This window comes from Acanthopagrus latus, chromosome 6, assembly GCF_904848185.1.
Source record: "Acanthopagrus latus isolate v.2019 chromosome 6, fAcaLat1.1, whole genome shotgun sequence".
Taxonomy (NCBI): Eukaryota; Metazoa; Chordata; class Actinopteri; order Spariformes; family Sparidae; genus Acanthopagrus; species Acanthopagrus latus.
The window spans coordinates 14,808,377-14,823,892 of record NC_051044.1 but is presented as its reverse complement, the minus strand read 5'-3'; the positions used below and the strand labels follow the sequence as shown (position 1 = coordinate 14,823,892).

The window sequence follows — 15,516 nt, the reverse complement described above, 5'->3', positions numbered from 1 at the left end:
TAGCTGAGGCACTTGCCTAGAACTGGAGTAGGTCCCCTGGGTGCCGCTCAGAGGCAGCCCACTGCCCCTAAAGGATGGGTTGGATACAGTGGCCAAGGTTCACTAGGTTGTACCGAGTATGACTGTATGAGACAAAAAATCATCTTCTTCGTTACATTAATTTGGCCAGTGCTTTCATTCAAAGAGACTTATAATAAAGTATCAGTGCAAGTGTACAGCAGTCTATCAGTCAGTGCATTGATCGATACAGTATGTCTTTTGTCACACGGTAAAGCAGATGTTTGAGGGGCTATGTTTATGATTGACTGGAAGGGTAGCTTTGAGGCTACTTCCAAGATGGCAAATTTCCTTCCTCATTTGATTTTTTTTTTTTTGATATTTGGAGGTAAAAAGAATACCTCCATGTGACTCCAGAGGTAAAAAAAAACAAAAACAAAAAACAAAACAAACAAAAAATGTTCTTTTCCTGGTTTTCAGATTAGTTAATCTGGCTTGTCTGCGGCTTTAAAAGACACATATTTAGGTATCACGTATGACAACACACATGGGCACAAGTGTATGGCTGTTGTGCTTGCTTAAAACAAAGTTTCATTTTACTCACACACATTTTTTTTTTTTTTTGCATCCTGTGCTCAGGAAGAAATCCCCTCTGGTGACAGCGCACGAGAAACGACTATTCAATTTAGTGCAATTGGGGGAATCTACAGGGTCTGACATTGTGATGAGGCGATGCTGCTTTCTAATTCTAATGCTGACTTAATATGTGAATCAATCAATGAGACATATACAGTTTTACACAGATACCCTGTCTGAATGCAGCCTTTACTCAAATTTCTTTTGTGGCAGCTAAATGAAAGGATATTTATAAATTCAAAGAAGAAAGCTCTTTTTTTCTAATCTATGGTGATATGTTGTTTATTATAATGGTGTGTAGTTTTGATGGTTAGTATTTGTCTTAAATGAAGAAAAACAGAGCCTAGTGCAGTCAGTGCTTCTCTTGCTGCTCATGGAGCCCAAGCGCCCTCTTGTGGTGACACTGTGCTCTCCCGCGTTAGGAGGCGTTGTTACAGAGTGAAGCTCCACATGAGAAAACTATTAATAATGTCTTTTTTTCCTTTCATTTCTATAGACAATGTGGAGCCTGAGCTGCTGCACACTTACAGCCGGATCGACCCATATGACACTTTGATCCTGTGTGTGCGTGTAGCCGTCCTCACTGCTGTGACGCTGACCGTCCCTATTGTGCTGTTCCCTGTAAGTCTGTGGTTGGTCCCCCCCACTTGCTAAATATCTTATGGTGGTATTATCAGTATTATCACTGAATCCTCCTCCCTCTGTCTCTTTCTGCAGGTACGCAGAGCCATCCAGCAGATGTTGTTCCCCACCAAGTCTTTCAACTGGCTGCGTCACATTGCCATCGCTGTCATTCTTCTCACCCTCATCAACATGCTGGTGATATTCGCTCCCAACATTCTGGGCATCTTTGGCATCATTGGTTAGTACAGCGCCATGGCAGACCGCCCAAAATACATCATCACGTCGATACACTTAAAAGTTGTGGACAAGCAGCCAACACACTATCATATATCAAGCCTGATTAACATTATTATTTATCCACTCTATATAGGTTAAATTCAGCATATGATGTTGTCATGGTTTTACTTACTTACTTACTTTACATTCTGTCAGTTTACAGACTGAAACTCCTGTCTGACATGGCAGGTCCTGACACAAAAAAACATTAAAAGCAAAAGTAAAAAAAAAAAAAAAAAAAAAAAAACGTGACCAGCGTGTTTGCTCTCAGGCAAACGGACGTCCAGAGTCAATATTATTGTCGAGCTCTGTCATCAGATCGGCGGTCATGTTTTAACAGGTTACAGATGAAAGTTGAAAACATTTTGGTCAAAGGACCTCCGAGGGTATCTTCAAAGCAACAGGCTTTGCTTTTGCGAAACATGTAGTAGTTGAGTCCATGTGTGGGAGGACATGCAAAGCCTACTTAAACAACACATGACATGAAGCTGTTCACTAAAAACATTTGTATATTTTTAGGACTCACAGTCCAGGAATTAATCTGCTGTTATTTGAGCTGAAACACACAAAACAATCAAAAACAAACAACAACAACACAATTATAGTATAATCGCCAAACAGTCAGGTTTATAGCTAATTCAAGACGTATTTTGGTGTATGGTGATCATGATTAACATATTAAGAGAAAAGTAAAAAGAAACTACAAGTCAAGACTCTTAAATGAAAATAGAAATGTACAATTATTACAAATGGAGACTTCACGTTAGTGTAACATGTAGTGTGTCTGCCAGATGACTTATTGACCCTCAGCATTTACTTCAACATATAACACATAACATCATCGTTATGATGTCTTGAGTTTTGTTTGTTGTCAGCACCTACATTATGGACCTGGGATTTGTGTTTCTGATTGTGGTGTTGCTCTCAGAGACTGAAATATAGATGTAGTTACAAATAAACTAATAACTGTAATTGTAAAATACAATGCAATTCTATAGGAAATGGTAAGTAAATAAATACACAAGCAAACATAAAAGTACTCTTCTTTAACAGTCTTTGCTTAAAATTACTGTAAAGTATCCTTTAACTAACATGTTGTCAGGGCTGGGCTATATGGTCTTAAGATAATATTGCAACATTTTAGGCTATATTTGCCACACAATAATACAGTATATTGATTGATTTTTTTTTTTTTTTTTAATTCAACCAGCTTTTCCTCTTCCTCTATACAGGTGCTACGTCGGCTCCCTGCCTCATCTTCATCTTCCCTGCTGTCTTTTACATCCGCATTGTTCCCAAAGATGACGAACCCATGAGCTCTACTCCTAAGATACTGGTGAGCCCGCCAAGCCTGTCTTTATGCTGATTCACTCACTACCACAGGCTTTCACCACGGTGTATATTTGGACATAATCAACCGTCTGTCTTCTTTCCATCAGGCTGCCTGTTTTGCTGCTTTGGGTGTCTCCTTCATGGTGATGAGTCTGAGCTTCATAATAATTGACTGGACAACAGGAGGCGGTCTTGCTGCAGGAGCCCACTAGACGCTGCTTCAGTGTGTGTGTGTATTTGTATGTGTGTGCGAGTGTGAACTTTGGAAAGGGGAGGGGAAACAAACTGGTCAGCATGATGGGGAACACTATCACTTATCAATGGGAACACACTACAGGGCTGCTCAGCACCGGGCCTGGGCTTTGTAATAATACACAATATAACATGTTGATACTGATCGAGTTGAATTAACTTTTGACTGTAACTTAACACATATCTGAACAAAATCCTTTCATACTGTAACAATGTTCTATATTTCAATTTTAACGTAGTGCAATAGTAAATTTTGATGAATGATCAGGAGTGAACAGGGTCTGTTTGAGTGCGACTGAGTCCATCCATGATGGTGACATGGTCCTTCGCCTTGTCGCAAGTTATTTACACACAAACAACTGCAGCTGGTACTGTACAGAAACAGAAGACGCGATTGTCTGAGAAACTGTTAAGTTACTCTCTTACAAAAAATATTAATTATTTTCCTCGAGACGCACAGAAGGGGACAGTCAGATGATCTCATCCTGAACCAGCAGCACACTGAACAGTTCACGGCAGTGTCATACAAGACAAATAAGTGCTTTAAGGGCCTTAGAGACCTGGCGACATTACATCTAAGCTTATGTTCCAGATCAAATAACTTTATTTCAGAAAACCCTGGTGCCTTTTAAGTATTTGGAACAGCACACAAACGTACAGGAAGAAAAACAGGAATATATATTTATTTAGCTACAGTATTTTTAATTTCAAATGGACTATATTTAATTACTGTATATGATGAAGTTAATGATCCAGATACATCATGTGTGATGTCAGTTTTTGTCTTAGCTGGTATAAACAATAGAAGGTGTTATGACTGATAATATTTCAGATGCTTGATAAACTATCATGCCTAAATGTAGGGATCTGATTCCTCTCCAAGCACATACAAGCCAAACTGGGCCTTGAAGTTCCCTTTTAAGTTTAGCTCATGAACCTCATCAGTTACTGAGATCCCCTTTAAATTTCTCAGTGTGTATTATTTAACACAAGATTGAAGTTTCATGATTGGCTACATGCCCATTAAACAGAAATTGAAACCCAACACGCTAACTTAAATCTGCTATAGGTGAAATATTTGTAGTAAAACAAGTGTTAAATAGCTCGATATTCCAACAGTAATCACTGTTGTAGTGTGTTTGTTAGTAACCTATGACTCTCCTGGCCCCGCTTCATGCAGTAAAAGAGAAAAGACATGTTGTGGTATCCCTGCCAATTTGATCCAATCAGGACAGAGAACTCCATAAAGAGGCAGTCCTGTCATCTCCTGAGCGCTGAGAGAGCAGGATCCTCCTGTTTGCTGCCATGCATGGTGATTACTGCTGCATGTTTATGTGGCAACGTAAAAAGGGAGGAGGGGATTGCTAACTGCAAAATGGACAGGAAGTTAGCCAAAGCGACACGCTCACAGCAGCTTTGAATTAAATTAATAGATTGACATTCGGAATTGGGAATAACCCTCATTCACTCTCTTGCAGAGTGAAAGACGAGAGGATAGATCCCACGTTCATATTTGTGTATAATGTGCAACTATAGCCAGGAGATGGTTAGCTTAGCTTAGCTTAGCTTAGCATAAAACCGGAAGCAGGAGGAAACAGCTACCAAGGTGTCAAAGCATGGCCTACCAGCACCTGTAATGCTCATTAGTTAATATTTTCTATCATGTTTATTGAACCTGTAATCTCACAACCAGCAGAGATAAATATGGTAAAGCCACGCAGATAGTTTTGGTCGCCCATGTTTTGAGGTATATTATATAGAAAAATATAGACACCTAAGCATTGCGTATATCTCAAAACCTGTGCGGATAAAACCAAAATTCATCCTTTTAGTAAATTAGTTTTATTTTTTATAATCTGGGTGAACCTGCAAAAGCTCCGTGGGTTTGAACAACACCACGTCAAGCAACATGAATTTATAGAGATGAACCTGCTGGTGGGTGCACCAGAGTTTAAGAAGTTTTTAATTTTTGATTAATTTGAAGATGTATTATGCTTTTTTTTCTGATTCTGTCGTAATGTCTTTGCGGTACTGGTTTGTAGTATTTTGATCTGCTCTCACCCCCGGTGACTATATAGACTTGAGGCTAATGTTTTGCATGCTATCACGTCTGTTCCGTCCTGTAGTCGATGTAGTGAACCGCACAGATTTTTTTTCCCTGCTGACATTGTCGTACATATAGTCAATGTTATTGTAATACTTGGCATCCTATCGTGAAGTGTACTCAAGTCCCAGCCTGTGCTATAGTTATTATAGTGTTATATTTGTATTATGAAGGCCCTTGTTAGAAGACGCTACATGAAATTATGTTTCAAATATTACTGTTGTGTATTCTGTCAGTGATGGCGCTTTAATTTTGAGCTTAATTTGGAAATGTGTTTCAGTAGTTCTTTAGTAGGTGAACTCTGTGTCCCACAATAGCACTGACAACCTGCATGTATGTTAATTTTGTTTTTTATTTTTTATTACAGATCGCAGGAGCATTTCATTATATAGAAAATATATAGATCACTAATGGACAAGTTTAAAAACAGCACAATTTTTTAAACTGGGGAAAAACTCAGAGAAATGTTATAACAGATATTTGCTGCTTTTACCCAAAGATGGTTTTATATTTAATCGCAACTCTCAGGCTTCTGAAAAAAGTCCTGCGTGAATCATCACTTCCCTCATTTTATTTATATATTTACTCTATTTTGTGTTTGTTTAGCCATTCTTGATTGTTTCTCTGATTTCTACAGATAAATTATGAACAACAGCAGAGGAAATATTTAGTGCACATATTCACCTCTGTCCCTCGCTTTTCCACGTGTATTTGCAGTGGTTGCAGTGGTGTTAAAAATTGAAGGTTTAGTTCTGTCATTGTGTGTCCTCGCTTTATTGTAAGGGATCATGCCAAAATAACAACTGACTACCTACTGCTTTGAAATGCCTTCAGCTTTTAAACAGGTACCACAGTTTTAATACCAGACTCAGTATATCAGATATGCATTTTTCATGTACCTAAAACAAATCTGTGTGATATTTTATTATAGCTGTTGTTCGAGACGTAAATCTATGGAAATGACACGACTATAAGATTATAATAAGGTATATGGATTTTGGTGAATAAGACGTGGCTTTATATAAATAATGTATATAAATGTAAACCTTTTATATTTGTGATGCATATTTACAGTAGCTTGTAAAGTGTAAATAGCAGGGACAGTTTTAGTTTGGCAATAAAATAATTGTAGATGTTTTTACATTGTCTGCGTTGTCGTTATTTCTCTGTAACCGAGGCAAGTTTTGATTTTAGCAGCACACATTTGTGTTACTGTGTTTAAGTGCTGCTACTGACTGAACAAATCAGGCGAAAGCCTATCATTTGTTTTTTGTTTGTGTTGCCATCAATTTATCAATTAATGTTTTTTTTAATACACATTTACACACACACACACACACACACACACACACACACACACACACACACACACACACACACACATTATTTGTGTACATGTTTTAAAAGAGTTTATCTACTCCTACTCAGTGCTCTTATCGTTTCTGTCAAGGCTAAACTGTGTTTACAAAAAGCCTCCATCAAACTCGTACTTTAGGTCATCGCAATCCCTCGCTGCTGCCCTTGTTAGGTCGACACAGTGCGAATGCAAAAATAGCAGACAGGACACACAGGCTTCTGTGTTTCTACACCTCAGGCACTTTAATCTGAATTTGTCTGATACACTTCAGCCCTGGTGTGAGAGCAAATATAAGACACTTATAGTGTCTCAGAGGAAGAACGTCACAGCACGTGAGCAACAGTTAAATGGCTCATTAGATGTGAATTAGCAGTTGACTTTTTGTATCTTACATATTCACACAAGATTTCAGTTTCTATCAGTCTGTTACAAATAAAAAAAAAAGTTGACTGGGAACCAGTGTAGCTTAAAGGAAAAGTTGACCCAAAAATTAAAAATCAATTAAGTCAGGTGAAGTTTCACAGTCCACAAAACATTTGTGGAAGCTTCACAGCATAAACAACATGGCAGCATTCGCCTAAACAACTGAAGCAGAAGGTGACTTGTTTTTTTAAATGTAAAAAGGAAAACAACAGGAAACAATTAAAACTATAAATGGGTCCATACATCTCGCCTGGCGTAATAAAAGTCTCAAAAGTCCCAAAATCCCAAATTAATTTGAAAATATGTCATTTACACCCTATTTAAGATCAAATTGTCACTGTAGCTTCCAAGCTAACAGCGTTAATATGATATCGGAGACATATAAAAACACTGACAAATCAGTTTGGCATCTGACAGCTTCCAGAGACATGGATTACACTGGTTGACCTGTACAGAGCCACTTTTTCAGAAATCAGAAATCAGAAATCAGAAATCAGAAATCAGAAAAAGCTTTATTGCCAAGTACGATGTTACACATACGAGGAATTTGTTGTGGTGATATTGGTGCATGCATCAAATAACTATTAAGTGAAAATATAACAAATTAACAATATAAACTATTTAAACAATAGAAAATATAACAAATTAACAATATAAACTATTTTAAAAAGTAGAAAATATAACTATACAATATAAATATATATACACAATCTGTTTTTTGGGTAAAAGGATAAAAGGAGCAGACCGGGTGGCAGTGAACAATTACAAGAATGATGTGCAAATGATCATGTGCAAATGAACAGGAATATGTACGTTTTCAATATGTACGTCTCAATCTATTTCATCTGTTTAAAGGGGGACGCTGCAACACTGTTCTGCTGTGAAACTCCAAAAATGTTCTGTGGGCTGCGAAATGAGTGAATTTTTATTTTTGGGTGTACCTATCATTTAAGTGTCCATAGCTCAATGTCTGAAACCAATTGTGTCCATTTATTTATGATTGTTTATTATTTTACTTTTCTGCATAACTTGGGGTGTCATTACTCTATCTAATTACTGTTCTCATTATTTCATAATTATTACATATCACTCGTCATGACTTTACAGAGCATGCAGCTCAGTAACTGCCAGATACCAGAGGGAACATCTCTTCGTGGCCACGTGGGGGCGCTGTCCTCCACCTCTTCTCTCAGCCCGAGCCTGAGTGTGTGCCCTGCTATTTCAGAAACATGTGACACAGAGACCCTGTGGTGGTCTCCACACGCCCTCCTGCAGTCTTGCGCAGAGAAACCCTCTCCTGCACTCTCCTCTGGTCACTAACAGTTCGGGTGTTGACTGCCGTGCGTCGTTGTGCTTGTCGCCTGAGAGGCCGCAGAGCACTGACGCTGGCACAGCGCCCACTGCAGTCTGCGCACCGCACTCTGCACGTCACGCCTCACAGCCTCCCACTTTAATTGGCTCCGCGCGCGCCCTACAGCGGAGGGCTCACCTGTTTTAATTGGACCGTCGCTACAAGTTGCCCGAGTGACGTCGACGACACTTCCAAGGCGTCGTCGGGACATCTGATTTTAACCGAGGAGCGTAATTTTGGGAGGCGGACCGAGGACTGCAGCCGCAGCAGCAGCAGCAGCAGCAGCGGATCACCAGGCCGACGAGGCGAAGTGAGGAGTGAGCACAGGCATCTGAGCCTGTGGATGGATGCGGGACAGAGAAATGGACCAGCGGTAACAGCCTGAGATTAAACAAAAAACAAAACAAAAAAGATAACAAATGATTTGGATGCATCCGCTTCATCGTCGAGCCTCTAGTTGCACAGGAGAGCGCGGACACTGACTTTCTTCCACAACTCCAGGAATCGGCTGTTCCATCCTCTTGTTCTCGGCGCAGACTGGCGCGTTGACACCATCCGAACTGAAGCCTCGTTTCTGCGCTGCGCCCCAGCGTTTCGGAGCCATGGGTTGTACGGTGAGCGCCGAGGATAAGGCTGCGGCGGAGAGGTCAAAGATGATTGACAAAAACCTCCGAGAGGACGGAGAGAAGGCGGCCAGAGAAGTGAAACTGCTCCTGTTGGGTAGGTCCCAGCTGCTGCTGGTGCTGCTTTAGAGTCTGTCAGATAAGAAACATCTCCACATTCAAACATGATCTGGTTATTAGCTCCACACGATGCAACATGAGCAAGAGCTGGGAATTAAAGACAAAGGAAAGTTTGGACTTGACCAAGCATTAAATCATAACTTAAGCACCACCCGCAGAGTTCCTCCAACTAGTCAAGACTGGGCCAAATGATTTCAGCTACAGCTCAGAAAACAGGTCATTATAGTCCTACTGAGACGCAGTCTGTAGCTGAGCCATTACTCAACCCATGTGTCCATATACTTAGAGATAAGTCAGATATCATCCTGTCAACATGCTGCACAGCCTCTCAGAGCCCCGGAGCTGGCGCTGTGCCCAGAGAGCTTAATTCAATTCATCAAACCTGAGTGTGGACCTGCAGACAGCTAAACATTAACAGGGTCACACTTCAGTACCGCTGTCTTAAACACACATCAGAAATTTTATATATATATATATATATATATATATATATATATATATATATATATATATATATATATATATATATAAAATTTCTGATATATATTTCTGAAAATTTCTGATATATATATATATATATATATATATATATATATATATATATATATATATATATATATATATATATATATTCCTGTGTATCGGCTGACAGCAGGTGAGTAAAGCAAGTTTTTTATTGAATAGAATGGAAGCTCTACTTCTTCTCAGACACACACACACATGCACACACACACACTTCCTCCCCCTCACTACCACATTCTCACTTCCTCTCTTATCTGAATCAGCCGTCGTGGTTTGCTGTCATCCGGCTTTTGATTTGTTTTTCTTCTTCTCAGCGTTTACATTTGTGTCTGTGTGTGTCTGTGTGTGTCTGTGTGTGCGTGCCTGCCGGAGGAGTGGGCTGGTGTGGGTGCAGCTGGTCGGGTGTCCTCTTGCTTGTGACAAGCTGGAATCCATGTGACAGGATGGCTACTTGTTAAGTTTTGAGGAGCCTGCAGATGTGAAGATCCAGATGTGTTTCGACTGCACTGATCAGCCCGAGAAAAGAACAGCCATTAATGATGCAGTGTTTTCACCCTTTAGCTGCAGCCTTCAACTAAACTGTCTGTGGGAGACAATATACAACAGCCTCGGGCAGTGTTTTCTATCTGAAGACCAACATCTCTCCCAGTGTAAATGTGTGTGTATGTCCTCTCATCCTACAGTGGCATAAAGCACATGCCGGATGCACCTGTAATATACTGATGGGACCTCTGTTGAATGGTTTCTAATCTTTTGATGGTCTTGACTTGCTCAGTCTGCTCTTTCTGCCTACACGGATGCACGCTTCTACATGAGAAAAGTATCTTGTCTCACCTCACGCATTGTATGTGATGTTCAGCACAGTGGAGCTGGTGTGGTGACAGTTGAATGTGGTGACGGCTGACGATCGCAGCGAGCAGATGGAGTAAAAATAGCAGCGCCTTTTTTTTTTGCCTACAGAGGGTGGAGGTAACAGTGTTCCTGAAGCAGGTGTTTTTTTTTTTTTCTTTATGGAGGAAATCTCGACATGTCAGATTCAAAATGTCTGCTGTAGTGAACGGACCTGTCATTAGTATGTTAATATCACAAACATGTTAAGTGAATTTCTACAAATATTTAGTAAGAGTACACAAGTTTCTTAAAGCAGTGTTATGTTAAATTGGGATTTTGCGTGTTTTGGCGCCCTCCCCACAGTTTCTGAGCGTGAGATTACTGTTGCAAATACCAGGGTTGTAACAAATTGTGGAGAACATAGTGCAGAAACAAGTGATGGAGACACCTTTCATCCTGTTGCAAGACACTGAGCCATTGACATGATTCTGAAGAAAAAAGAGGCACAACGTAGTTTGGTAGAAGAAATTCAAACTCAGACTTTGGATATTTACCACAACAATGAGGTGATAATACAAACTTAAATATGTATTTTTTTCCATTACTGAATAAACAAGCTGTTCTAAGAGGTGAATTGGGTTTGGAGCTAGACAGGTGGCAGGGTCCGCCATATATAGACAAAGTAAAACAGTATGAAATTGTGTCCTTTAAAGGTCGTTTGTTTCTGCAGATCTTTCTCTTCTGATTAGAAAGTATTCCTCAGAACAACAAATTGCACCTTCAAGGCTATAAGAGCTACACAATGTTGCTTTAAAACTAGGTTTGTAGAAATAGATGTCTCTTTTGGTCATACGTGTGAGTAAGCGAACAACGTTTTTTAAAGTTTTAAAGTCATCATAACCATGCTAGCTTACCTGCAAGTAGCTATCAAAGCTACAGCTTTAAAGGATTAGTTCAACTAAATATTTAGATTCAGTCACTATCCACTCACGCCCATGTCGATGGAAAGTCAGATGAAGTTTTGTCATTTACAAAACATACGTGGAGCTTCAGGGCAAAACAGAGTTGCTGCATTCTCCTAAAAAAATGAAATGGTACTACACAGCTGACCTGGTGGGATCAAAGTCTCCAGAAGCCCTGAGATCCCAAATTGATTTGAACAGACTTACACCCTTGACACACGGCAGTGCTCGTGCACCCACTCTACACGGTGTTGGTGCCAACGCTTTTACCTCAGCTGCTACAGTGAAGATTTCAGCTTAAAAATGGTCAATTCAATTGAAAACTGATCCTAATAATTATGAAAATCAACAATTGAACAATGCAAAATCACCCAGATTACTTCGTAGAGATGAGGTACAAAGCTGACCAATATTTTATTAAGCTTCTTCCAGACATTAAGAGCTTTCACATGTCTTCTAAGTGAACCTGAACTAAGTGAACCTGTTAAGCCATAATTTTTAACTTAAAAAAAAAAAAAAAGAAGAAAAACTTGACGGGTCAAAGGAAACTCCTCTCTCACTAGTCTGAGTGTTGCAAGGAATCTGATTGCGCCATGTTGCACCATTCTCTGTGCAACCAACGGACTGGATGGCACGTCTTTATCAGTGCTGGAACCAGGAACAAAAACTCGTGTACAAATTTGTGGTGCAACATCTCAGGAAGTGAGGGTCATCAGTCCTCGATGTTGTAGACACTTACAGGCGAACATCCTATAGGCATTGATGAAACATCAGTTGTCTCTAGTGGTCAGTAATGTTATGTTATGATGTAGGATGAAGCCGATCTAAATACCTTGTAAGTAATCTATAAAGGTGTCTTTTTTGAGTTATCGTCTATTAAAGAAATTAGAAAAAAATCTTTGTAAATTCCATTTTTTTTGTGTTTTGCTTTCATAGTCTTCCATGATAGAAGGCTCATACTTAATGATAGAGAAACATTGTGGTGGCATCTTCACTATGCACTGGACTTTAAGCCAGTGATGCAAGATATGGACCAACATATTGTTTTTTTAAATAACCCTATTTAAATTCCTAACCTGTTATGCACACCTGAGGGTTAAGGCTAAGAAATAATAAACAAAGATGGGTGATTGAATTCTTCTTCTTCCTCTTTTTAAAAGGTAAGAATCTGACAGGACAGTTTGAACTTCCCTGTCATAGATTTTAACCCAAACAGTGAGCATCTGCTTTTATTTTATTATTTTTTTTTTTTTTAGAACTCCCTTTGAACTCCCCTTAAATCAGCCTCCACTGCAGCTTATCTCTAATTCCCACCCGAGGCAGACGGCGATAATAATAGTGCTTCACAGACATGACTCACTTCTCATGACTGAGGGAAGGGCTCAGGGTGAGACTGTCCACCCAGAGATGACAGCTTCACAACTGCCCACAAACTGAAATAATACGCTTCTGTTCTGTTAGTCATGTCTCTGCAGAATACCACTAAGTACTCGATGAACGTGTGTGCGTGCGTTTATGTGCTGATAGAGCAAGAAATGGCTCCTCACTGCAGTCACACACACAATTCTCTACTTCGATTCAGTTTTTGCACCCTCACAGAGTAAATGTAAAACAGAGTTATTGTTTTGTTTTCTCTGTGTAATGAAAATGCCCCCCCCCCCATAAAGATTATCTTTGGTAGTGGCATGACAGAGTGACCTCTAGTCACAGAGGAGATTTAGGGATTTTTTTTTTTTAATGAGGTGTCTTGGCTCCGGGTCACAGTGGACTAATGAGCAGAGGCATCGCACATCTATCAGGGTTGAGAGAGAGAGAGAGAGAGATAGAGTGGGGTCTGTGAATGAGATGATGTGCATCTATATAAAGCAGAATGTACATGAGTCTGTGCTCGATATAGTGGTAAGTTCTAAGTATTTCTCGAGGCAGGATGGTGGTTTATGATCTCCTTTGAGAGTGCTGGTGTTTTTCACGACTCACAATTTATAGCGAACATTTAGAAAGAATTAAATGACAGTGTTAATAATAGTAATACATTTTATCTATAGGCTCCTTTCAGGTCACTCAAGGACACTTACCAGAAACAAACAGAAGACAAGCAGCAAAGTGAAGTATACAAATAAAGTATACATAAAACAATACATATCATGATAAACAAACGTTAAATAATGCACTCTAGTATTAGAGCATTGTGCCGAGTCTTTCTCAGATACAATGTGAATTTGAATACATACTGATAAAACTTCTTCTCTGTAACTCATTTTGCAATGTTGGTCTGTTTAGTATCTGCAGTGGAGCCTGTTTTCTGCCTATTCACTGAAACTTCCCCACAGTTGATCCTCACAGCGCTGGTTCCTTGTGCATGGCAGAGAGTGAATTAAGATAAAGCCCCTGGGCCTGTTTGTGATTTTAAAAGTAATTTAGAATATATTCCGCGTTTTCTGCTGCTGCAGCCGGAGTAAAAACGTATCTGTCGACTTTATGATAGCCGCGGTTCTGCCCTTCTGCAGTCTTTGACGTTATAATGGAAGTTTCACATGAGAACTATTTTCAATTAACTGACATACCTATCACAGCTCAAAAACACATGCGCAATAATAGTCTGCTCCCATCTCCTGTATGACGAACCTGATCCCTCCCCATCTTTCATTTTCCAATCACACTTCCTTTTTTCAGGCCCATTTATAATTTAGGATTTGTCTTTTATCTCTTTTCCACCATGGCTTTTCATATTCCTCTAAACCTCTCTCACGTAGTAGGTGAAGAGTGCAGGAGTGCCGTGGCAGGCGATGAAGCCGCATCAGGTCCAAGACTCATCGGGATGTTACCCGTGTCAACTTCAATCCACTCCTGTTAGTTACACCGGACATCCAAGCCAACTTGCGTTTAACTTGGTGTGACCTCGACCTCTTCATTGGTTTTGGATAAACACTAAAAGATCTCGTCAACTGGATGGAGGGTTTAGAGTGAAGTGAGGTACAGGATGAGAGGTAGAGATAACAGATCTGTGGAAGCGAATGAGGGACAAACAAGGCTTTTTCCTGAAGATATTTATAAATCAGTTACCAGGGTAAAAAAAACAGGCTGAAGAAAATTGTCAGCTCCGCAATATGAAATATAAAGGAAGTTGTAAATAATAAAAGTTAAGGTGATGAGACGTGAGGTGTAAGTCGACAGAAAATAGTCATAGAGCTGTAAGCCAACGACTGCTACACAATCCTGAGTACATTCCCAATGAATACAGTCAGTTGAAGATGCAACTGATGATTGCTTTCCTAATGGATTAATATGTTATGTTTACAGTTAGTATGGTAATTGTTTAGACTTTAAGCCTTAGAATATAGTGAAAAATGCAGAGAAGTCCCAGATGATGTCTTCGGATTTACAGTCAAACAAATCCAAACAAAACATCAAAAATGCACATAACAAGAATGTCTGGCAACAAAAAAAAATTGCAAGAAGCAGAATCTAGGAAACTGAACAGTAATACAAAAACAGGGGACAAAACATAAAGCCATGGAGACGAATCCAGAATAGGAGAAACAAGGAATTGGGAACAGATAAAAGAACGCAGGTGACGCATGACAAAAACAGCCAAAGTGACTTGGTGTAAAAGAAAAACACAAATGAACAGGGACTGATTAACAGAAGAACCACAGGTGTTCAGGAAAAAGGCTGGAAAAAAGACAAAGAAGGAAAGTGAAAAGCAAACCACTGACACATGAGGAGAGAACTTCAAAATATTATATTCTACAAGTATGTCCTGGGCTGTACAACAAAATGATAGGGGTTAGGGTTGGATTATTTTCCTTTTGTTGGCCACATGAAATGTCAGCGCGATCAGATTTGATTAGTAAACCTCTCCACAGATATTTTCTGGATTTCAGTGTTACCTGAATTTGTCCTCTGTCCTCTCTCATCTCCTTGTCAGCGCAAAGCTTCCCTGCAAGCCAGATTGGTCCAGAGAGAGACAATTGGATGGGCGGGTATATTACAGTCGTCTCTCAGTCACACGCTACTAAATGTGCAAGCTGCTACCATTAAACTAATTACTAGCCTCTATTTTGTGTCTCTGCTTGATAATTAACAGAGTGTAACTCTTCAACTAC

At 39.7% G+C, this 15,516-nt stretch overlaps 2 protein-coding genes across 3 annotated transcripts in view; both read left to right on the top strand.

Annotated features, from left to right (window-relative positions):
- Positions 1-6,362, top strand: part of LOC119021790 (sodium-coupled neutral amino acid transporter 3-like) — a 30,955-nt gene extending 24,593 nt beyond the window's left edge. For both annotated transcript variants that reach the window (XM_037102290.1, XM_037102291.1), the window contains 4 exons: positions 1,130-1,254; positions 1,351-1,495; positions 2,766-2,869; positions 2,973-6,362. In XM_037102290.1, coding sequence (XP_036958185.1) covers positions 1,130-1,254; positions 1,351-1,495; positions 2,766-2,869; positions 2,973-3,077 — 479 coding nt within the window. In that variant the 3' untranslated portion in view covers positions 3,078-6,362. The remainder of the gene's footprint in view (positions 1-1,129; positions 1,255-1,350; positions 1,496-2,765; positions 2,870-2,972) is intronic.
- A 1,504-nt stretch (positions 6,363-7,866) lies between these two features.
- The window catches only part of LOC119021196 (guanine nucleotide-binding protein G(i) subunit alpha-2), a 41,734-nt gene continuing 34,084 nt past the window's right edge, over positions 7,867-15,516 (top strand). Inside the window, exon 1 of the mRNA XM_037101286.1 lies at positions 7,867-9,072. Within this exon, the coding sequence (XP_036957181.1) occupies positions 8,955-9,072 (118 nt within the window). The 5' untranslated portion in view covers positions 7,867-8,954. The remainder of the gene's footprint in view (positions 9,073-15,516) is intronic.